Raw genomic sequence first — 25164 nt, 5'->3', positions numbered from 1 at the left:
TCCTATAGTGTACACCGAAAAACTTTACGCCCATAGCAACACACGGGTTTGATCTCGCTGGAATGGTTTTCCCGCATCCTACTCCTCTCTATCGAGTGGTAGTTTTACTTCAATTCAAGATCTCCTTCCCACTGGTGCACTCTTTGCCTTCAAACTCAGTTCCATACCAAAGCTGCCCGCGTCCTCCTTAACCCATTATGTCCGCCCTAAAGATTTACTAACGTGATTTATCCACCTTCAGTTGGTCCCATCATAGTTTATTTGTTTTGGCTGATTCAATATCTAAAACTCTCAGTATTACAGTTTTACATTTTTTTTGCTGAAGAAAGCTGTTGGTCCACAAATGGATCTTTAACCAGAAAAACAAACTACGAACCCACAGAATTCTTTTGGTGACTACCAGCGATCATATTTCTTGTTATATTTCTTATAGAGATTGTTGCTGTGGTAGTGGTGGTACATAATCAAAGGAATAAGCCCCTCTATTTATAGAACATAGAGTGGGAAAAGACAAAATCTACTTGACATCCAACTTGAGACACAAGTTGTTCTTTCACATTATCCAACCACTTGCTGATTATGCAGCCTCTTCCTTTTTCAACTACCCTGAGTTTCACTCCACTTTACTTGTTTTTTCTAACCTAAATCGGAAAACTGTTTTTACCGGCTGGTAAAAATCAAACTGTAACGATACGGAATCAACTAACAAAAGCTGTAAACTATCATTAAGGCTCGGTAAAAGAAAAATTACTATGGTCAAACACAACACTGTATAAGACCTTCCAATGAATACACACTTAACCATTAACACTCTTTTCGTTTAAATAAATACATACATGCATGCATACTATCACATCAAAACATGGCCCCCAAATGCTGGTGATATTTATCTTTCTGTTACGCACAAGCTTCAACAAATCCTTTAAAAACACGCAGCCTTTGTATTCAATTGACACGTTGCTTGAACTCATAATCATGAAAGAAAAGGATTTGCGAATAAAACAGAGAACATTTGATTCGAACCAGCCAATAAGAATCATGGTCCCGGGCTAATGGGTGGCCAATACTAGAATAAGTTAATAACCGATAATATTATGAAAAAAATAGATGCTTAAGTACTCAGTCCACTCCTTTCCCTCATTTGTCAATGGATGCTCCTCTTTATTTAGAATCAAATCGTCATAAAATATTAAGGCACTACCGATTTACTTACTTTGATTCTTATCCACTGTTTTAGCTGCGGATTATTTTGTGATTTTTTTCCTTATAAAAGTTGTTTTAATGCTCTATTCGAATTAGGGAAAACATATTATTAAAACTTTCTGGTTATAGCTGATAAGTTTTCTGTAACATCAAAGAAACATGGGATCCAGTGTTGGAATAGCAGAAGACATTACCGAGGTAAATCCATTTCTTAAGAATCTTGAGCGCGTTAATTCAAATTTCTTAAATATTATTTTCCTAATGAACAGTTGATTGGAAACACACCTATGGTTTATCTGAAAAAGATAGTAGACGGTTGTGGTGCGCGTATTGCTGTCAAGCTAGAAACTATGGAACCCTGCTCCAGTGTAAAAGACAGGTCAATTTTCTTTCTTTAAGTTAATTTCTTTTATTTGTTTATTTATATTTTTTCTCATTTTTAACAAAAACAGGATTGCATTAAGTATGATTAAAGATGCAGAAGATAGGGGTCTTATTACTCCTGGGAAGGTTAGATAATCTTCTTTTAGTTATATAACATAATGTTGATGCTAAGTTACTAATTAAAATGTGTTAATGAAGACGGTGCTTGTTGAGGCGACAGGAGGCAATACTGGAATCGGGTTGGCCTCCATTGCATCAACTAAAGGTTACAGACTTATAATAGTTATGCCATGCACGTATAGCATGGAAAGAAGAATCGTTATGCGAGCTTTCGGGACAGAATTGATATTATCTGATGCATCCAAGGGCATAGAGGGAGTTTTACAAAAGGTTGAAGAAATAGTAGAAAAAACACCCAATAGTTACTTCCTTAAACAGTTTGATAATCCGGCTAACCCAAAGATATGTCTTTAATATGTTAAAGATTACGGGCATTATGAAATATGAAGTGTTATTGTTGTAGATACATTATGAAACTACTGGACCGGAGATATGGGACGCGTGCAAAGGGAAAGTTGATGCTTTCATTGCTGGGATAGGGACGGGTGGGACCGTGACTGGCGTGGGGAGGTTTCTTAAGGAAAAAAATGCGAATATTAAGGTGCTTTGTTTTCACAATATTAAAGTTTTCTAAGGGTTTTTAGTGAGCTAATTTAGTTTGGTTATTTATTGCATAATTTGAGTTCAGATATATGGTGTTGAGCCAAGTGAAAGTGCTATTCTAAATGGAGGAACCCCTGGTATTTAACTTAATCATAATCCTAAAGATGTATTAAAGTGTATATGCTTAATTCCATTAAAATTATTATTGTCGTTTTTGTTCTGGATGTGGAAGGACCTCATAAGATTCAAGGAATTGGTGCTGGTGTTATTCACAATGTTTTGGATGCCAGCATTCTTGATGAAGTTATAATGGTGAGCACAAACATTCAAGCTGCAATTTTTATTTTTGTATCATCAGTAGTAAATGAATTACAGTTATGAACGCGATATGTTTTTGAAACGCGCTTCAGATAAGTAGTGAAGAAGCCATTGAAACTGCGAAGCTTCTTGCACTGAAAGAAGGTTTACTGGTATGATCACCTTTCATAAAGATTGTTACAATTTACAAATACAAAGTTCTTGATTTATTGTTAATGGGACGCGTGTAGGTTGGGTTATCATCCGGGGCAGCAGCTGCTGCTGCCATTAAAATCACAAAGCGACCGACATATCAAGGAAAGCTCATTGTGGTAAGATGATCTTAGTCTCCCTCAGCTTACAGTTTCAATATTCAGTCCTTTAACATGTCCTTTTATGAGTGGTTATTGTGTGCAACTTTGTTTTTTAAAAAATGTACCAGGTTGTTTTTCCCAGCTTTGGGGAGCGTTATTTGTTGACGGCTTTGTTCGACTCTGTGAGGAGTGAGGTAGAAAACTTGCCGATCGAGTGAGTCGATGACTACAAGGCAGGTTGTAAGGCGCACATGTTGTATATATTGTGTACTTTATAACCCAAAATCAATCAATTTAAATAAATAAACAAATCTGGTAATCTTGTATGGGACTGTTGATGAAGAAATTACAACCTGGATCATTCTCTGAATCGTGTAATCACTATCAGATAAACCTATTTGTTGGTTACACACAATGATTTATCGATTAATGGAATTGAACTTTTATTATTTGTGTATTGATGAAGAACAAGAGAGACCGAGTAACGGAAAAACATCGATTGATATAATCCAAATCCAATACTCATGAGCCCAAATAAATTAATTAAAAGTCTATGATTAAAAGTCCATGTAACATTACACTAAAACCCAAGTATATAAACCAATAATAAAACCCGAAAAAACCCAAACCCTGACCAGCCCTAATTACAAACTTATACCTTCGGTCTTTAAAATCTTGTCCAATCGGTCTCGGGTTGGGTCCAGTAAAGACCAACTAAAAGTCGAAGAACCGATTTAACCAAAAAAACAGGATGTGTAAACAATAATGCGACACCTTGCATTCTCATGTTAACTCCGTTAACCCAAACTCTGTTTTCTTACATGTCATGCATAGCATTTACACGAGTCAGTTGCGAGTCACACACATACGAGTCTGTTTGTGCGCGTTAGTGAAAACTGTCGAGACTGAATACAATTATAAATATTAATTTTTGCATGTTGAATGATTGTATGTGTTACGTATATGCGTTATATGAGTAAACGTGTTATGTGTGCATACATTATATTATAATTTTAAAAAAAATATGGGATCGCGTCGCACCACGGATTCAGGATTTTGGCTTAAAAATGTTTTGAGACCCTAAAACGCCTCACAACACCTCCAGCTGTCTCCAAAAGATTTCATGCACTCCCTTGGTTGATTTTGGTGTTCCTTGGGGGATTATGGTGCTAAGGTTCATTGCTTTCATTTATAAACCAATATACGTAAGCAATTCTCATTTGATTATAGTTTCTTGCTTTATCTTATGTTTTGATTGTTGATAGAAACCCTAGAGGTTCAATTCTTCCGAAACATGGTTAATAAATCATGAGCTTGATGATATTTGTTTGATATATGATTGATTAGAAACCCTAGGATGTTGAAAATCTTGTTCTTGTATGCTTATATGATGATAACATTGACATATTTGTACTCGCTTATTGTTTCAACTGTAACTTGGTGATAAACGATGATTTTTAATCAATTCTTGATTCTGGATTATAGTTCGTCGAGTCTAGTTTTCAGAAAGTTATGATTTGTAACTTTTGGACATACAGAAAATAGTTTTTATGAATTTATAAAATCATGTATCGAATCTGATGCGGGAAGATGTTTTCTGACCTAATTTCCCGATGTCATAACTTGAAATTGACAAAACTAAATGGGTTGGTTCTACTTCTGGAACTTAGTATTATGAGTCTAGAAGACAATCCAATTGGCCTTTCACAATTTGGATAAATGAGTTGAGAGAACAATGAAACTACTTTTTGTTGCGCAATCTGATGAATTATCTATACCTACCTATGATGATTGATTTATGGAGAATGTTTTACATAAAGGAAAAATATAATGAAAATATTTTGAGAAACCCAATCCATACATGATGCTGAATTAATTTTTGTGGAATTTATTTCCAAGTAATTCTTGGTTAAATAAATTAAGCTGTACATGCAAAAATCTGTCTTTAAAACTACTTGACCAGATTTTGAAATGCTTGACAACTGCTTGATGTTTTGATCTTGTTGCGACATAGGATGCATGTTAGAACAACTTAAGACTATTGATATTAATTTCAATCACCAACGAGTCATCGGGTCAAGTTTGTGGGTGAGTCTATACGTGGGTCTTAGAGTCATGTGTTGTTGAACACACTCTCATCACTTAAAAACTTGTACTAGGTAACAGTTAACGAGTCAAGTGCATTTAGTTGGTTTGGTAAAAGTCTATTACACCCATCAACATGTGGGTTCATGTTTTTTCCTATTTTTTTTTTCTAGAGAGAAAACACAAAACTATTTTCGTAATACTTGTTTTCTGGAGAGAAAACACAAAACATTTTCCTTGTTTTCTGGATTAAATCACAAAACATTTGTCTATACTTGTTTTCGGGGATAAAACACATACATAGTTAGATACTGGTTTTTTGAAGGAAAACGCAGCGACTTGTTTTGGATTTATGTAGTTTCATATATATCACAAGTGTATACTAGATGCCCTCATCTCACTTAAAGTCCTTACATATCTTGAACCGTTAGGAAGGGATTGCGGGGAAATTTAAGTGGCACTACCAGGTTTGATAAACCCCACTTGCTAAAACTCGACTGGAGGTCAGACGGGTGTAAATTGTCCTAACATACATGCAACGGTGTTTTGTGATATACCTGGAAAGAAGTCCTACATACAGTCAGCTTCGGTTCAAACGTCTAGTAGCTTGGAAATGGGTTAGCTACCTTGGTATATTTGAAAAGTGCTAAATCTACTTATTCTTAAACATACATTACTTATACTACGTATACTATATATACTACTTTTTACTACAGCTTATGAACTCATCAACCTCGTGTTGACCCTTGAGTATTTATACTTGCCCAGGTTGCTAGATGTGCTAAGCAACGAGTTACATTACATATGTCTGGAGTCACACTTGTTGCATGAACTTTTATTTCAGTTTGCTTTATATTTGATGGGCTGTGCATGTTTAGGCACATGGTTAATATTTTAAACAGATTACTTTACGCTTCTGCTAAACTTTACACTTTTGATTTGAATTTCGCTTTCACATGTTTAGATGAGGCTTAAATGATATTTTAATTATTTTTAAATATGGTTTGGTGTAACAAATGAACTTGATCATGGTATGTCGCGCGCCTCACAGTAAAACTTTGTTAGTCGAACTTTGAGGGTGTGACAAATAACCCTAAAAAAATATGCATGCGGCTTACTTGAATGTAAATAAAATTCGAATTCAACTTTCTACCGTACTTATACGATCAACCGAGTAGGTGATTATGAACGAAACTTGAGTCAAACATTTCATCAAACAGTTGGTGTGTGTGTACGAAAAAATATTGTACAAACATATAGTTTATTGAATTGATTTCCTAATTAACAAGTTTAAACAACAATCACACCTTAATAACAAATTCATGCATCTGTGATGATGAATTATATCAGTTTAAGTAAAAGGAATAATAATTTTATAAATTCAATGTCCCTAGAATAATGGTACTTGCACTTAATAAGTTGAAGATTTGATGTTGAATTGCATAAGCATATCATGTTTGTGTATGAATTAGTTATCATTTGTAACACACAAATTGCATACGCACTGAAGAGGTAGGTCCCAGCAGAGCCCAGTTGGACCCGCAAGACTCACCTTGAAGAGGGACGTTTGCGTAAGGACCAACTGGTTCCGCAGGACCCACCATGCTCAGAGATGAAGACCTTACGCGCAGTACGCCAGCTGTTCCCGCAGGGAAAGCCTCCCAATGGTGAAGTATCCCGCCTGTCCCCGCAGCTGCGGATACAAGCCATCAGGGAAGGCTACCCGCACTAATAGCAAGGCTACACGCACAAGGCACTAAATAATTCAGTGTCACCTGAAGGAATGAGCAAGGCGGGAATACTCCCGCCCAAATGAGCCAGTCCGTATGCTTCTGGAAGATCTTTTGTACTATACCTGCCAAGGAATGGACAAAATAGACAAGATCTGACCAAAGCAGCCCATGAACCAATCACAGGGTGACAGCTCACCGACAACAGTACGAGGAGGAGCATGCTCTAGTACTGTTTGTCACTATTAGCCGCTGCCTACTCACCAACCCTTGTTGTGGCACGCACATAGCCTGCAGTTGGTGGAAAGGGAACAGTACACAGCCGGCATTGTCACTATCAGCCGCTGCCCACCCACCAACCAGCATAGCACATGCGTAGCCCATAGTTGGTAGAACAGGAATATTTTACAGCTGGCTGTACCTGCTTGGAAACCTACCTTCGGCTATAAATACTCCAACTCCTTGGAACGGTGGGATCATCTGGTATTTTACCTTCACTAGTTATTTCTCTCAATATACATTTATATTCAGAGCAATCTAGTCTGATTCTCACGCCGGAGGGTGGTCACAAGGAGGAACCCCCCCTTTCTCAGTGACGAGCTCACGGTGTTTGTTTTGCAAGTCATCTGAAGAACATCCTTCTTTGTCGGACCTAACCCTCGTGGGAAACATCTATTTAACCCCCAGATTATCCGTAATCTACCCGGGGTCGATTAGTGTTTCTTCATTGGCGCCATCCGTGCATAAAAGCTAGAACTAATTCTCAGTTTTTTCAAAATTTCTGAAGAAATGGTTAACGTTACTCCGGTCCCAAGGCCAGTAAGTGACCTAGAAACCCCGGTAACAACCCCAGCTACTGGGGGGAACACCGGCGGTTATACAAATTTTACGAACACTACCCCGGTTACCCAAGCCGGGGCAAGTGCAGTAAACAATATTTCACTGGGGTTCAAAGATGCCCAGTTGGAGAAACAGGCGAGGCTCCCTCGCCAAACACTCGGTCAAGTTAAGGCGTGGGCCGAAGCACGTCAGAAAGAGTTCCAAGATGAGTTGGATGAACGTTTGCGTTCACTCCAATAGGCTGACGAATTCGGAAGTACTCGACAACAGCTCAACATGAACAGTGAGTGCGAGTACTCGGACGATGATCGGGAGGAATCCGACACCGACGCAAACCCTCGCCACAGGGCGAAAGGGAAGCGTAAGGAAACGGACTTCCAACCAAGAAGGAATTTTGGAGAAACCTTCAAACCAAGGAACGCGGGAGGAAACCCACGTGACTTCTCCAAAACCTTTAGACCAACTGCCGCAAATGCGGGAACCTCCAAGTTTGCAAAGGACATTGCGGAAGCAATCGCCCCAAGAAGTGCCAAACAGATGTCCAACATCGGCACCTATGATGGTATATCCGACCCAGACGATCATTTGATCAGATTCATAGCGGGGGCAACCGTCAGCAACTGGACGGAACCCACGTGGTGTTATATGTTCCAAATGACGTTGGTTGGAGCAGCCAGAGCGTGGTTCGATCGTTTACCGGTCCACCACATCTATGATTGGGCGGACTTTCAGCACAAGTTCAGCCAACACTTCAGCCAACAGAGGAAATATACTGAAGAACAGTGGACGATCCTCAACTGCGCCAGAGAGGAGGATGAATCTTTACTAGACTTCATCACTCGCTTCAACTCCAAAAAGCTGAGTCTGGGCGACATAAGTGAAGATCTTGTTCGCGCCGCTTTCATCCAGGGTGCCGAATACCCAGAGCTTATCCGCACGTTGACGGGTAAGGACGGCATGCCATCCACATGGGATGCCATCATGACGGCGGCCAAGCGCTTTGCCGAGACGGAGAAGCAACTGGGTAGGGACCTTCCCCAGAGTACACATCTCTACACGCAGAGGACCAGAGAAAACAATGTTCGGATCGCCCGACAGAACAAAAAGAGGAAGCTAGGTATTTGGCAGTCAAGGGTAAACTTTGACACCTCATCCAGCTCTCGCCCTCTTGTTGGCGGAAGGGATAACACGCACCCTTCAAGCCGAAAACACCGGTGGACGCCACTCACCAAAAGCGTCACGGAGATATTTGCCACCGAAAAAATCCCATGGCCAAAAGCTCCAATGATCCGGCAACGCCCTAATGCGGATCAGAGCAAATTCTGTGACTTCCACGGGACAAAGGGTCACAGTACAGAGGAGTGTACATCCTTGAAGGATATAGTTGAAACATTTTTCAAGGATGGAAGACTTGCACACCTTGTGGCATCAATCAAGAATGGAGGGAGGACTGAGAAACGGTACAAAGGCAATGGACGAAAGCCCGTTGACATCAGCATCCACATGGTTCATACTAACATCACAGGAAGAAAAAGACGAACGACAGAACCATGCGCGTGGAAGGAAGCTGAGGTGCGCTTCCCGCTAGTGCCAGGAGGACCCAGCAAAGAAGGCCCTATCGTCATCAAAAGCCAGCTAGGGCACTACATCACTTCAAGCACTCTTGCTGACAACGACGCCTCGTCAACGGTGATGTACAGGCAGTTCTTCGACAAGCTAGATGATGAAGACAAGGAACGCCTGGAAATGGTCTACGCCTCGATGGAAGGGTTCGACGGCAGCACAAACACCCCCTGGGTATCCTATCTTTCCCCGTCACTCTCTCGGACGGGAAACACTCCCGCACAGAAGATGTGGACTTTGTCGTAATGAGGAAGTCACACCACATATACGACATTCTCTTCGGGAGAGACGGGATGGCAAGATTCAACGCTGTGGTATCTTCAGTCCACGGCATGATGGGATGGCCAACAGCTGAGGGTGTAGCGATGATCACCGGCATTCCCCAGGTATGCATCGCATCTGTCTCATCTAAACCCAAACCAAAGATGGCTAAACCAACCATCACCGAACCGGAAGAATGGGCCTTCAATGGCAAATACCCTGACCAGGCTGTTACAATTGGCCCAACAATCGCTGATCCTACGCGCACCTTACTCAAACGCTTACTACAGAGAAACGCTGACATCTTCGCGTGGACACCAGTTGACATGACTGGTGTACCTCGAAGTAAAGCAGAGCATAAGCTCAAGTGTGACCCGGCTTTTACGCCAGTCATACAAAAGCGCAGAGTAATGGGGGCGGAACAGGCTAACGCGTGTAGAACCCAAGTCAAGGAACTCCTTGACGCTGGCGTCGTACGCGTTAGTAGATATCAAACATGGGTTGCAAATCCCGTTATGGTACCGAAGGCTAACAAACAATGGCGCATGTGTATAGATTTCAAAGATTTAAACAAAGCATGCCCCAAAGATTGTTACCCGTTACCCGAAATTGACCTCAAAGTGGATTCATTAGCACCGTTTCGCCTTAAATGCTTCCTTGACGCATATAAGGGGTACCATCAAATCCACATGGCTGTAGATGATCAGGACAAAACCGCATTTCGGACGCCCGATGGCACAATTTGTTATCAAATGATGCCATTCGGACTTAAGAATGCAGGATCCACATACCAACGCCTGATGGACAAAGAGTTTCATGCCCAAATTGAGAGAAACTTGGAAGTCTACATGGATGATTTGGTCATCAAAAGCCCTGAGCCAGAAGTGATGTTGAAAGACATCGAAGAAACTTTCAACACGCTCAGAAAGATAAACATGAAGCTCAACTTGAGCAAGTGTTCATTTGGGATGGAAGAAGGGAAGTTCTTGGGAGTCATTGTTACTAAAGATGGCTTCAGAGCGAACCCTGAAAAGGTCGAAGCCATTATCAAAATGGAATCACCTATTACCATCAAACAAGCTCAGACACTGAATGGACGCCTAGTCGCACTTAACCGCTTTTTGTCAAACCATGCGGATAGGTCGTTCCCATTCGTGTCAACATTGAGAAACTGTTTAAAGAAAACGCACTTCCGCTGGACACCAGAAGCGGAAGCAGCTTTTCAGGAAATTCGGTCATGCTTGATCGAACTCCCAACGCTCACAGCACCAGAAGCGGGGGTGGAATTAATCATATACCTTTCTGCCACAGAGAGAGCAATCGGGGCAGTCCTGCTAGTAGAGCGGAAAGGTATCCAGATGCCTATTTACTATGTTAGTCGTGTCCTAACAGACGTAGAAACCCGGTACTCCACCTTGGAAAAATTAGTCTTAGCACTTGTACAAGCTTCACGCAGACTAAGACGATATTTCCAAGGTCACCCAATAACCATTCTCACCAACTTCAAACTCGCAAACGTTCTAGGCAAACCCGAATTATCGGGACGTCTAGCCAAATGGGCAATTGAGTTGGGGGAATATGCGATAAAGTACAAGCCAAGACCAGCTATGAAAGGCCAGGTCCTGGCCGACTTTATTGCAGAAGTCCCCGCTTCGAGGGAGAAAGAGTGCCAGGAGGAGGCTCAACCCTCCCCAGCACAGGACATCAATGATGTCTGGCGACTCTACACTGATGGAGCAGCCAGCAACGAGGGTTCAGGCGCAGGGTTGAAATTAACCAACCCAGCAGGCCAAGAATACACTTACGCTATTCGACTGGACTTTCCAAGTACGAATAACGAAGCCGAGTACGAAGCATTCTTGGCAGGGCTAAGAATTGCGCGTAAAATGGGAGTGAAAAACTTGGAAGCCCACGTAGATTCCATGTTAGTAGCCAATCAGATAAACGGAACGTACACGGCCGTGAACGACACAATGGCCCTGTACCTTGCACAAGCAAAAACCCTTATGCGCGATTTTAATGATTGTAAAGTCATACACGTCAAGCGTAGCGAAAACAAATCTGCGGATGCGTTAAGCAAGCTTGCATCATTAGCCTTCACCCATTTGGGAAAGGACATCCGCATTGAACTCCTTGAAGCACCATCAGTCCCGCACAAGGAAATTTGTGTCATCCAAACCTGTACAGAAACGTGGATGACACCAATAATAAATTACCTTGCAGCGGGTATACTACCAGAGTAAAAAATACAGGCAAGAAAAATACGTTGTAAAGCATTAAACTATCAACTCATCGATGACATCCTTTACAGACGTAACTTTCTTGGCCCACTCTTAAGATGCGTGGACAACCAAGATGCTGACTACCTCCTAAGGAAAGTACACGAAGGCATATGTGGAGTACACGCAGGTCCACGCGCTGTTGTAGCTAAGCTAAACAACGCGGGATACTTTTGGACGGGGATGCATACGGATGCGCTGGCATACATCAGAAAGTGTAGGTCTTGCCAGTTCTACGCACCCAACACGCACCGCCCGAAGAATGAACTTGTTCCAGTCACCTCTTCATGGCCATTTCAGAAGTGGGCCATCGATGTGACAGGCCCATTTCCTACAGCAGCAAGAAACGTTCAGTTCCTAGTGGTAGCCATCGACTACTTCACCAAGTGGATAGAAGCAAAACCCTTAGCCCAAACAACCGCAAAACATATTAAAAAATTTATTTGGGAATTTATTATTTGTCGTTTTGGACTTCCACAGACTTTGGTGAGTGATAACGGCACCAACTTTGCTGACAAGAAGCTACAAAAGTGGCTAGAAGAACTTCAAATCACCCACACCTTTACCTCAGTGGCACACCCGCAAGGTAACGGTGAGGTGGAAATAGCAAATAAAAGCATCGTCGAAGGCATAAAGAAAAGACTCCTAGAACACAGATCCGGCTGGGTAGACGAAGTTCCACACGTCCTTTGGGCAAACAGAACGCTGAAAAAGGCCAGTACGGGAGAAACCCCGTTCAGCCTCACTTATGCCACTGAAGCCATGGTCCCAGTCGAAATTGGTTTGCCCTCACCAAGGGTCTTGATTCAGCCAGAAGACAATGATGCGGAAAGACGGTTAGACCTTATGCTAACCGAGGAACGCAGAGACTTAGCCGCAGCGCGTGAAGAAAACTACAAGCGACAAATGCAAAAGTACTACAACACGCGGGTAAAACTCTGCAACTTCAATGTAGGAGACTACATATTGCGTAACAACGAGGCTTAAAACCAAGAGCGCCCAGGAAAACTGGCACCGGTCTGGGAAGGACCATATATTATCAAAGAAGTTTTGGGAAAAGGCGCATACCGGCTCGAAAGGCTCGATGGCACTCCTATCCCAAGAACATGGAACAGAACTCAATTACGCAAATGTTACATGTAGATCAATTCCAAACTTGTAAAGGCCTAGAGCCACTTATAATGGAAATGATTCTCCTTTCACATTGTGTTGATAGCCTTACCTTTATACTTATGAACTTCCCACACTGATATGCCGGTATTCATTGCATAAATATGGAAAGAAGTAAGTCGTTGCGTGTGGAAGGCGGAAAAATCCACATAAACACATAAAACGGTAAAAATTTCTAAGGAAAACCTTCACGCAGGTCAGCTATAGGTGAAGTTTAGTCATCCCAATAAATGAAAGTGACGGTCCTACCCGCACAATCATGAAAGGAAACTGAACTTTAACCTATTGGCAACCGCGCGTCGAAAGGTTAACTTATTCAAAACACTTAGAAAATTTCAAAGGAAAAGATGAGGAAAACTTCCACGCAGGTCAGATATAGGTAAAGTTTAGCCATCCTACTAAGTGCAAGTGACGGCCTTATCCGCACAATCACGAAAGAGGAAGCAAAACTTTAACTTATTATCTGCCACGTTGAAAATATAACTTATCTAAGTACTAAAGAAATAGCTAAGTTAAATTAAAATATGCGCGAAATAAACGAGGCAAGGCATTAGCAAATAATCTTTATTCCATCGAAATTCAAATATTACAAAGATTGCTGGGTACATACCCGCATACAAAAGAAGCTATACAAAAATAAAAATCTACTCTAATGGTGGAAAGGGATCTAAAGGATCAAGCTTCAGGACCACTTCCACTTGGACCCGCACCATCAGTAGAGTGTGGCGGTTCAAGGAAAGCTTTAAGGATAGCTAGCCCATCATCATCAGCAGCAATCTCGTTCACCTTCTCCACCACCGGATGCGGGAAGGCAGCATACTGATTCACTGCTTGGTCATATGCAGCTTCAGTATCCACATTGTAAAGAGGGAAGTTGGAAGGCGGGATGCCTTGTTCAACAAACCCTAGACCAAGCAGGAAGCCAGCCTTTTCCCCATCCTCATGAGAAGCGTTGAGGGCTGCGCTCATCGCATCGTCATATGATATGTTCGTAAACACCCGATGCACAACCTACAAAACAGAAGTTTGTCAAACTCAAAAGGAAAAGCGTAAAGTTAGAAGTTAGGAAGCTGCGCATACCTGCGACAACGCTTCTCGAAGAAGCCATTCCTTGGCAACCAGAGCCTCCTGGAGGGCAGCTTGAGCTTCATTACGGGCGCGTTCGGCTTCGTTCTTTGAGAGGTTGGCAAGCAACACATCTTTGGCTGCAGCCTCTTCGACGCCCTTTAGCTTACGCTCAGTGTGGTCAAGCACCCCCCTCTGGTCCAAGATCTCTTGGAGCTTCTTGGCATCTTCCATGGCCAAGGCATCATGAGCCTGCTGGAGCCTCTCTAATTTGGCTTTAAGTTCCTCATTTTCGATGCGTAGAGGCTCAGCAGCAGCTTCAGCCTTGGTGGCCCTCTCGGTTGCGTTCCATGCAGTTTCCTTGGCCAGCCGAAGCTGTTCGTTAACAGCTTGGGCAGCCTTGGAACGGGCCTCCAGACGAGCCTGAACGTCAACCTCAAGGGCCTTGAAGGCCTTCTCCTTTTCCGCAGCAACGGCGGCAAGCTTCGCATTCTCCTCCCGGATGGCCCGCGCCTGAGCCACTTCAAGGCTACGCGCCGTCTTCAACTTGTCGTTTTCACGACAAAGTAGCTCGACGCGCGGCTGCATCCGGGCGAGAAGGATTCGGAGCTCGTTGGACAGCCTACCTTCCTGGTAGCTGGCCATGGCCTCCCCCAGCGCACCGCTTGGGGCGGCGTGACGCGCCCATTCGACGCAGTCCTCAGCAGTCCGGAGGGTCGTTCCCCGGCGGATCTTCCACCGAGGAGCGTACACCTCGTTGGAATCACGAACTGCAATAAAACAAAAAACAGTTAGAGAAAGAAACGATGAAAGGGATATAGGCCAAAATAACCCTCCGCACCTGTAGGGTCGACAACAGGCCGATAGCCACCAAACCCATCACCTGAACCTAAGGGATAACCATCCAAAAGGTCAAGGAGACGGGAAGGAGGCAAGGATTGGCTAGACGCCCCAACCCCAAACGTACCTGAAGGACTGGCCGTAGTCGCAGGCGCCGGAGGAGACGCGGTGGAGGCTGCCGCGGTGGAAACCAACGGAGGTGAACTCACCAGAGGTGAACTCACAACCGTGGCCGCGGCTGCGGAAGAACCCGCAAGAGAAATCACCGCCGGCTCAGTGACGGATTCGGTGAAAATGGCACTAACAGCCGGCGGGGATAAGGTTACAGCTGGAACAGTTGGCTCAACGGAATGAGCAACTGAACCAGTACTGCAAGCAGGCGTAGCCGCCTGGGTCATCGCCTCGGGTAGGTTGACCAAACCTACCTTCATGGGTCCAGAGCTGCTCCCTCCCGCTCCACTTTGGACTGCTGTAGCATCCACGCCTACATGAAGACAAGAAATATAAGTATAATAGCGGAAAGATAAGAAAAAGTTATGAACACTTACGGGTCTTTTTGAGCCTAAAGGTGCGAACAGGCGAGGACGAACCCGATGGAGCCAGCCTCTTCGTACCGGTTACCGTCGTCGTCCTGGGCTGCTCGGAGGTGACAGCTGTTTCAACCTCCGGAGCAGTAGTCTCAACACCACCTGGGTTCCCCGCCGCCTCTTCACTCTCGGTCTCTGACTCGGACCGATTCACCGGATCGGCAGTGGAGGCAACCTTCGCCTTCCCCTTCCCGCCGGCAGCCTTCTTCTTCCTCGCCAAGAAAGGACCATCTGCGGATTCCTCATCAGAAGATGACAAAATTAGAGGAATTCCCGCAGAGGTTTCAGCATTGACAGGGCGAGGGTTAAAAAGTTCTTTACCTGGCCGCCTGGCGCTCAGGATCTCGTGGCCTGGCGGGTAGACCTCCACGAACCGATCCGCCGTTTGCTCATGGATGGGCAACTCGTTCTCGTCAAGAGCGCGAGTACCCATCCGAGCGGGACCACCAGCCTCCCGCGGCTGCAGGAGAGACTGCAAGTCGTTTCCCTCTGAAAATAAAGAGATGGTTAGAACAAAAACCCTAACCTAGCAAATAAAATAAAGCATACCGTAAGGGACAGAGTTCAAACCGTATTCGAGGACGATCGGCACTTGCGGAGTCTCAGAGCCGGCATCCTTCCATACCCGGCTCATCCCGAGCATCACCATCCCGGACTCCGCAAACCGGTAAACCGGAGTCTGGATCCGGGAAATCTTGGAGAACCATTCCGCCTCCTGGTAGTTGGAGGTGTGAAGGTTGGGGAGTGCTCTCCCGTTCTTGAATGTCATCGCAATAGGGACGACACGGGCAGAGATGTAGAAGAACTCCCGCTTCCAAGACCAAAGACTGCGCTCGGTGGCGCAAATCTTCAGACCCTTGATCAGGTTGACCAGGGTGTACCACCCTTGGATGCACCTCCAGGAGTAGAAGGTCATCAGGCGGTCAACATGGGGCTCTACACCCATAATGAGGCACACCCACTCAAAATGGCGGATCTTCGCGATCGCCATTGGGTGTACCTCTGTCAAGTGTACACCGTGTCTCTCCAGAACACGGTACACAAACTTCGTCAATGGGAACCTCAGATTCCCATAGACGAAGAATGCAGCGTACACCCCTATCTTGCCCTTGGGGGCATCGTACACCGTCTGATGAGGCTCATGAAACTCAGGCTCGAAAGGCTCGAGCATGAACTTCCGGACGATGTACTGGTAGAGGTCAATAGAAAGAGCACACAGGCACTCGCCGGCAGTGCTCTTGTCGTCCTTTTCGGACGTCGACGTCGGGTTCTCGACGAACAACTCAGTGTCACCTGAAGGAATGAGCAAGGCGGGAATACTCCCGCCCAAATGAGCCAGTCCGTATGCTTCTGGAAGATCTTTTGTACTATACCTGCCAAGATATGGACAAAATAGACAAGATCTGACCAAAGCAGCCCATGAACCAATCACAGGGTGACAGCTCACCGACAACAGTACGAGGAGGAGCATGCTCTAGTACTGTTTGTCACTATTAGCCGCTGCCTACTCACCAACCCTTGTCGTGGCACGCACATAGCCTGCAGTTGGTGGAAAGGGAACAGTACACAGCCGGCCTTGTCACTATCAGCCGCTGCCTACCCACCAACCAGCATGGCACGTGCGTAGCCCATAGTTGGTAGAACAGGAATATTATACAGCTGGCTGTACCTGCTTGGAAACCTACATTCGGCTATAAATACTCCAACTCCTTGGAACGGTGGGATCATCTGGTATTTTACCTTCACTAGCTATTTTTCTCAATATACACTTATATTCAGAGCAATCTAGTCTGATTCTCACGCCGGAGGGTGGTCACAAGGAGGAACCCCCCCTTTCTCAGTGACGAGTTCACGGTGTTTGTTTTGCAGGTCATCTGAAGAACATCCTTCTTTGCCGGACCTAACCCTCGTGGGAAACATCTATTTAACCCCCAGATTATCCGTAATCTACCCGGGGTCGATTAGTGTTTCTTCACGCACTTAGATTTGATGAAATTTATGCCTTTGAACTCACCAAGATCGAACGAAATAGCTTGAATTGGAACTTGAATCGGGTTCGGTCATTAGCATAAGATCGGAAAACCGAATCGGTGTAGGAGCGAAACCCGACCCACCATATAAGGTCTGGTCTTCGGTCTCAATAATTAGTAATTGTCAGTTATCGGGTCGGGTCAGCTTTCTATCTTTGCACACCCCTAAATTGGCTAGTTTGATAATTTGTAATGATCAAATATTTAGTTTCCTGATTTTCTATTTTATTTATCAGTAAGAATCACTGTTGAAGAAACTCGATATACTTTTTGATATTAAAGAAACAATGGACATGTAATATCTAATTAAATTGCTTGGAAATATTTTTCCATCCTCTCTTATATCTCTTATAGACCTTACAGATTTCCCTTTCCTGACCACTCTCATTCACAATTTAACCTAACCAAAATATTCATTAAATTACTAGTTTCTCTCTCTTCCATCTACACAATCAACTAAATTAATGTTTTGAAACCCAGACCAGACCAGACCAGACCAGCTGGTTCGATCAGTCAAACTGAGAACCGGTAATTCGGTCCGGTTCGCACATAAAGCACATTTTCTAACAACCTGACCGTGCTTGGCGGTTCGCGGTCCGACCAGAACCGGTGAACCGCCGAGTGAACTGGTAAAACTACTTTTTCCATTAAATCAAAAATATAGTGCAAGCCATGAATCAAACCTTGGCAAATCGTGACATGAGTGTTTACATAAAACAAATATCAATAACTAACTAGATATATGGTTTAACTAAATATTCAAGTAATTGTGTATGAATTTGTGTGTGTTACCCCGATAATGACAAGTAAAATAAGAAGAATGTCATATCCATATATAGGATTTGGTTCATTTCAGAAATATTCTTACTGCGAAAAATGCGAGAAGTCAATTGGACCAATCATAAAATTTTCTTTTATTTTTTGGTTTATATAAAGATAGAGGTATACTAGTAAAAAATAGTTTGATTTATATATGACGTGTATGATGTGAGAATTTGATTATATAAGTTGAATTGAGAATACGCAGTAGAACAAAATTAATTTGATATAGGTTTTGGATTATATTCTTTTTTGTCCCACCTATCAAGCAGAACATACTCAAGACAAAAAAATTTACACAATTAAAAAAAAACCATCTACATAACATATGAAACTCATACGTACGCTATACACTTTATAAATGTACGTAGGTACATAGGAATGTACGTATGTCCGCACGTAGGGACGTACATATGTAGGCACGCAGGTATGTCCGCACATAGGGACGTAGGTACGTACCTACGTATGTATGTGTGATGTATGTACATAGGAACGTAGGTACATATGCGTGTACGTACGTACCTACACTTCATAGGGATACAAGAGGTTTTTACCAAAGTTGCCATTGTACTCTTGCAAATAATAAGATATTCATCATCCATTATATTAGATGAAACATTTTTAAACCTTTAAAATGATATGACACTAAAAATACTAAATAAGTTTTAAAAGAGTGATTTAAGTGAATAAGTGTGGCTCTAATTAAAGAGGTAATTGACTAGTTATGAGCTCCACGTTTGTTTTTAATGAGGTACCAAAAAAAATTACTAATACACTCTTTAGTATTAAAGTTCATTAAAATGGTGAAACTAAAATTACAACAATCCTATTTTGAGTAATGACCATTGATCAAACAAAATCAATAAATGAGATTCACTTCTCGCTGTAATATTGCTTTTCGCATGAACCTCCTATACACACACATATATATATATTGGTTTAGTAAGGATAAGATGATCATACACGTATGCTTATATTCTTTCACCTAAACTTTAAATTGTTGTTAAGAAAACCTCAAATCTACTCCTAAAAGAGTTTGGCTTGGATTTTCCAGTTAGGGATGGTAACGAAACCCGAACCTGATGGGAAAAATCGAAACCCGGCATAAATGGGACGGGTAATACCCAACCCGTTAGGGTTTCGGACGGGTTTGGATTTCTAATATACCTGATTATCCGAACCGATTACATAGACCCATTTACCCGATGTACCCGATATAGCTTATTATATTATATATATACTATATTCCAAATATATTATTTGTCGAAACTTATTTATGTCAATTATTTGAGATATTTTACCTTTATGGTAACCATCTTTGTAATCGATTAGTTATAATTTGTCAAAACCCCGGTAGAAACCCGATGGGTTTTGAGCCGGGTATACCCGACGGGTATTTTGTTATAACGCGATAGGAACCCGAAACCCGATGGGGAAAACCCGAAACCCGATGGGTAATTACCCGATTAAAACCCGACGGGTTTGGGATGGACTTTTATAACCGGGTATGGGTTTGGGAATACCTAAACTCGACTCAAACCCGACCCATTGCCATCCCTATTTCTAGTGGAGACTCAAGTTCGAATCCCACTTGTGTCACTTTTTGGTGGATATTGGCAATGAAAGATTTGAGCTATGCCTTGTGCAAAGGTTGTCAGTTCGAACCCTGAGCTCATTCGGGTTTTCGTCCCACCGTGTGTTACACCAGAGGGTTTTCCATAGAGGTCCCGGGGGAACGCCCAAGCTAAACTCTGAAGCCAACGTGGGCCTGGCCAGAGTGGGGCAACTGGGCTATCCGAATTTAAAGAGTACGATAGCCTACATACAAGAAAGTCGTTGTTTTAAAAAAAGAGTTAAATTAACATTAACATTAAAAAAGTAACATTAAATTTAATTGGAAAGGGAGTTCGATACGCAACTTTTTAAATTTATTGTGTTTTAGTTATGATATTTAAATTTAATTATGTTTTAATTATTATATTTTAATTTAATATGTTTTAAATTTAATTAAGTTATAACTTTAATAATAATAATATTATTAATATTATGTGGTCCTAGGTTGTTTTTAATTAATTAATAGTGAAAAGAATTAATGATGTGTTGAGAACCAACCGACTTTTAAAGCCAGTGATACAAACAAGTCGTCTAATTTAATTGCTACATAAGCTAATTTTCATTTTCTTTTTTAATTCCGTCTATATTAAATAAGCCGACTGACCAAACCAATGAGAGTAGTCACAACTGACAAGCCATCAATGGCATCGTCCTTATGGACAAAATTTACTTTCATCCCTTTTTCTTCCTTCTATTATATCACTTGGTTGGTTACCCCAAGTGATCCTCGCCTAAGCACATATAGAGTAAGCCGAGGGTGTAGAAACTCCACACTATTCAAATCTTCCATCCCGCATGTATTTCTTCTCCAAATCTTCAACACATAATATTTATTTCATCTCATCATTTCAATGAATATACACATGTTTTTCATTAATCACGTCTCAATCAATGATAAATAAAATAAATTATTAAGAAAACAGAGAACATGGATGACTAGGAAACTCCTCTCGATCGGGTAGGTGGGCTAAACAAATAAATCCTAAGACCTTATACACAAAGAAACTTGACAAGTATTAGACTTGCGGCTCCAATGACCAAGGGTACATAATTCTGGCTCCGAAGACCAAATATGTCAAATTCTTGGCGCTGATCACACCAAGTTTCAAACATGGTCGCCTGGTCTTTAGACATTGGATTTTGGCAACTGCACGCAGTAGCGGATCCATGAATTTTTTTTTCAGGTGGTACATTACTTTTAGATGCTTAAATTTCATAGAATCATATATATATCGGGTTGGTTCGATGGTTCGGGTCGGTTCATTACATAATAAAAATACGATAAAGTAATAAAAAAGACACCATCATTCAATATAAAAAAACACATAATATAAATACAATGGTCTTTATGAATTAAAAAAATACTTATAGTTGTTTCCTAAGAGTTTTCATCTTTTGAAATTGTTACATAATATAAAATACGATCGTTCGGCCGGATGCCTGGACTGCCGGAGGAAGGAGGTGTGGCGCCTGTATAATCATGGCGGAGAGGGGAGAGAGGCAGAGAATGTCGTTTGTAATTGTATCTTGGTTTAAATATTTTGGTTTATGAAACCCTAAAAGGATTTGAACATGTGACCTTCAATTAACAAACTTAGAGGTTTAACCATCAAACCAACAGCTCATATTCAAATTAGGATGGTTCCTTTCTAAGGTGGTTCACTATATTATTTTCTATATACCAATACACTATTATTTTGAAACTCGAGTGGTTCATAGGAACCACCCATTTACATGGTGGATTCGCCCATGACTACACGAGCGGTGCAATAGAAAACTAAACTCCTGGAAAGATAAGTTTACCTTACTGTCTGACTTAGTTGAAGTCATTGCTCTTTCAAAACAAGTCAAGATCGGGTAAAACGGCTAGCCACCAACCAACCAATGAACTTCAAATTTCGATCTCTCCCACCATCATGATTTAGCCATCTTTTAAGAACATTATGGGATTAAGTGATTTTCCAACTTGTCCGACCGTTGAACCCCTCCAATACACTTGTCATTGAATCATTTTTCAAGGCCTCGTGTGGTGCCCTTGGTTTTTTTATATCCAGCCAATTCATCCCGTTTATAACCAGGGTCACTAGTTTTGTCCTGCCATAGACTCATCAGGGGAGTAACATAAACTCTCGACCAGTGATGCGCTTGATGTACAAGTACATCTAAGCATGCAAGCCTTCCTATCCATTAGTCTCACTTTCACAAAAGGTAGTCAAGAAAAAATGAACACAAAAAGTTAAAATTTGATGGTTAGCCGGCTCAAATAAAATTTCATTTGAACCGGCCAGTGGATGTCGTGGTCCCATTGTCCTTTTCTCCATTACTTAATATAAAGTGAACAACTTAAAAAATTATAAAAAGACAGGTACTAAGTTTTTAGTTGCATGCTTATTACAGGTACTCAGTCAGTCCAACCCTTTTCCCTCTGTCACAGGATCTTGGTCTTTATCTAGCTGCAAATTGCCACAAAGGTACTACTTTGATGATGATTCTTATCCCAATTTTTTAGCTTATAATGAATACCAATTACTTTAATTGTTGTATTAAGTTCTTCCAACTTCAATATTAGGGATTTTTCAATCATGTGTGTGTGTTTGTGGGGTTTTTTTTTAATAATAATAAAAGTTGTTTTGATGTTCTATTTGGGTTGAGGAATAAGACAGTTAATCTGGTCTATTGAATCAGACTTCTTGATTTCGACTTTTATGGTTTCTTGGTAGATGTTTATGTTTGACTTTCTTGACACTGACATTAATATGAAAAGCACATTAGAAATTTGAATATCACATTAATTTCTGAAGCTGAGCATAACATTGTTTCATGCTAGAGGAAAATAATCAATCACACACCTTTTGCACCAAAAATGAAAAATATTACACTTTTGACTTTTGCGATCAGACAACCGAGTTTCAGATTCAAAACTGCTAGTATTCATGGTTAATATGATCACAAGGAAAGTGAATAATGGGATCATCTAAAAAGAACCAACAAATTAAGAGATGTTAGCATTGGATTTCCATTTATTGCATTGATTTATGAATATGAGAGCAGTAGTTTTTGACTTTAAAACTAAAAAACACTACTAATTCTATGGAGCACAAATAGAATTGACGAGATTAATAATGAAATTAGCCAATTAGGAGCCTCTTGACTTTGACTTTATGGTTTCTTAGTAGCTGTTTATGTTTGACTTTCTTGATATTGAAATTAATATGAAAACAACACTAGAAATTTGAATATCATATTCATATATGCAGATTGTTTCATCATTCAGTAACCTCAAAGAAACATGGGATCCAACGCAGGAATAGCTGAAGACGTTACGGAAGTAAATCCATTCCTTAAGAATCTTGAATGCGTTAATTTCCTGTTTATTCAGATTTTTGAAATAATCTTGTACTTTTATCCCTCATAATATGCAGTTGATAGGAAATACACCTATGGTTTATCTTAACAAGATTGTAGACGGTTGTGGTGCGCGTATCGCTGCCAAGTTGGAAGCTATGGAACCCTGCTCCAGTGTAAAAGACAGGTCAATTTTCTTGCTTTATGTTAATTCGAACTGCTAGTATCTTCTTTCTGTATATTTTATATATTTTTGTTTCTGAATTCGAACATATAGGATTGCATTAAGTATGATTAAAGACGCAGAAGATAAGGGTCTTATTACTCCCGGGAAGGTTTAGATAGTTTTCTTTTAATATAACACATATTTTATACAAAATCGTTAACTAAAATATTTTAATGAAGACGGTGCTTGTTGAGGCGACAAGTGGCAATACTGGAATTGGGTTAGCTTTTATTGCAGCAGTTAAAGGTTACAAACTTATATTAGTTATGCCATCTGCATTTAGCATGGAAAGAAGGATTGTTATGCGGTCTTTCGGGGCAGAATTGATTTTAACTGATATATCCAAGGGTATTGAAGGCGTTTTAAAAAAAACAGAAGAAATATTAGAAAAAACACCAAATAGTTATTTCCTTAAGCAATTCGATAATCCGGCTAACCCAAAGGTATTTCTTTGATATTTTATTACAATGACAAGATTATGGAATTTACAATTATAACCTTGTAGATTCATTATGAAACAACGGGGCCCGAGATATGGAACGCGTGTAATGGGAAAGTTGATGCTTTTGTTTCTGGGATCGGGACTGGTGGGACCGTCACTGGCGTGGGGCGGTTTCTCAAGGAAAAAAACACGAATATTAAGGTGAGTATATTCTTAATTTTGAAATATTAAACTTTTGTAAGGGTTATTGGTGAGCTAAGCTAGTTTGTTTGTTGTTTGCATAATCTGAGTTTAGATATATGGTATTGAGCCGAGTGAAAGTGCTGTTCTAAATGGAGGAACCCGTGGTAATGTTTTAACTTAGTTAGACTTTGATAGATGTGTTAAAGTTTATATGCTTAATTCCACTATTATTATTTTTGTGTTGGATGATGAAGGACCTCATGAGATACAAGGAATTGGTGCTGGTGTTATTGCTGATGTTTTGGATGTCAGCATTCTTGATGAAGTTATAATGGTGACCACAAACATTCAAGCTGCAATTTTTACTTATGCATAAACAATAATAAATGAATTACAGTTATGAATGTGTTAAGTTTTTAAAATCCTGTTCAGATAACTAGTGAAGAAGCCATTGAAACTGCCAAGCTTCTTGCATTGAAAGAAGGTTTGCTGGTATGGCCATCTTTCATAAAGAACGTTTCTTGATTTTTCGGTTACATTATTATTGTTCCCATGGTGTGTGCAGGTGGGGATATCGTCCGGGGCAGCAGCTGCAGCTGCAATTAAAATCGCAAAACGACCAGAATATGAAGGAAAGCTCATCGTTGTAAGATGATCTAAATATGTTATTCTTTTAACATATCCTTTTATGGGTTGGTCTTGAATGTAACTTTGTTTCAAAAAAATGTGCCAGGTTGTTTTACCGAGCTTTGGGGAACGTTACTTGTCGACGGTGTTGTTTGACTCGGTGAGGAGTGAAGTAGAAAACTTGCCAATCGAGTGAGTCGTTGACTACAAACAAGGCGGGTTGTATGACCCGCATACATTCAAAACCTGCAGACCGAACTTATAGCGGTTCAGCCATTTGGCAAGAACTTGTTTTGTTTTAAAGAAATTATACTTGATTATCGACTGATCTTTGATGAACAGATAAACAATATCTGATTAATTATTGGTATAAGTAATTGCAAGGGGCTTGCGATACCTCTTTCCACAACTACTATCATTATTAGCCAGTACTTAAAAGTAGTTTGATGGGTTCAAAATTTCAAGTCGTTTCTCCTCTCTCTTCATGCACACAAATTACAAAAGTTACACATAATTTATACATACAAAAATTTGAAC

The 25164-nt window shown here is 41.3% G+C and overlaps 1 protein-coding gene and 1 pseudogene across 2 annotated transcripts; both read left to right on the top strand.

Annotated features, from left to right (window-relative positions):
• Nucleotides 1-1087: 1087 nt before the first annotated feature.
• LOC143634118 (cysteine synthase-like) lies at nt 1088-3114 on the top strand (annotated as a pseudogene). The gene is made up of 11 exons (XR_013153800.1): nt 1088-1272; nt 1341-1401; nt 1473-1582; nt 1656-1713; nt 1786-2064; nt 2111-2248; nt 2336-2387; nt 2483-2562; nt 2661-2720; nt 2799-2879; nt 2990-3114. The product of XR_013153800.1 is annotated as a cysteine synthase-like (transcript).
• On the top strand, nt 1116-24934 carry LOC143634116 (cysteine synthase-like). Its single transcript, XM_077102281.1, has 11 exons — nt 1116-1194; nt 23079-23132; nt 23227-23336; nt 23427-23484; nt 23555-23818; nt 23881-24018; nt 24113-24164; nt 24255-24334; nt 24433-24492; nt 24566-24646; nt 24734-24934. Exons 2-11 carry the CDS (start codon nt 23094-23096, stop codon nt 24821-24823), a joined length of 972 nt encoding a protein of 323 aa, XP_076958396.1. The 5' UTR covers nt 1116-1194; nt 23079-23093; the 3' UTR covers nt 24824-24934.
• The last annotated feature ends 230 nt before the right edge of the window (nt 24935-25164 follow it).

The sequence above is a fragment of the Bidens hawaiensis genome, unplaced genomic scaffold (genome assembly GCF_021521415.1).
Source record: "Bidens hawaiensis isolate Kalapana, Puna unplaced genomic scaffold, B.hawaiensis_p1.1 tig00006990_1, whole genome shotgun sequence".
Taxonomy (NCBI): Eukaryota; Viridiplantae; Streptophyta; class Magnoliopsida; order Asterales; family Asteraceae; genus Bidens; species Bidens hawaiensis.
Note: the sequence above shows the minus strand (reverse complement) of the source record. Positions and strands in the feature narration are given on the sequence as shown.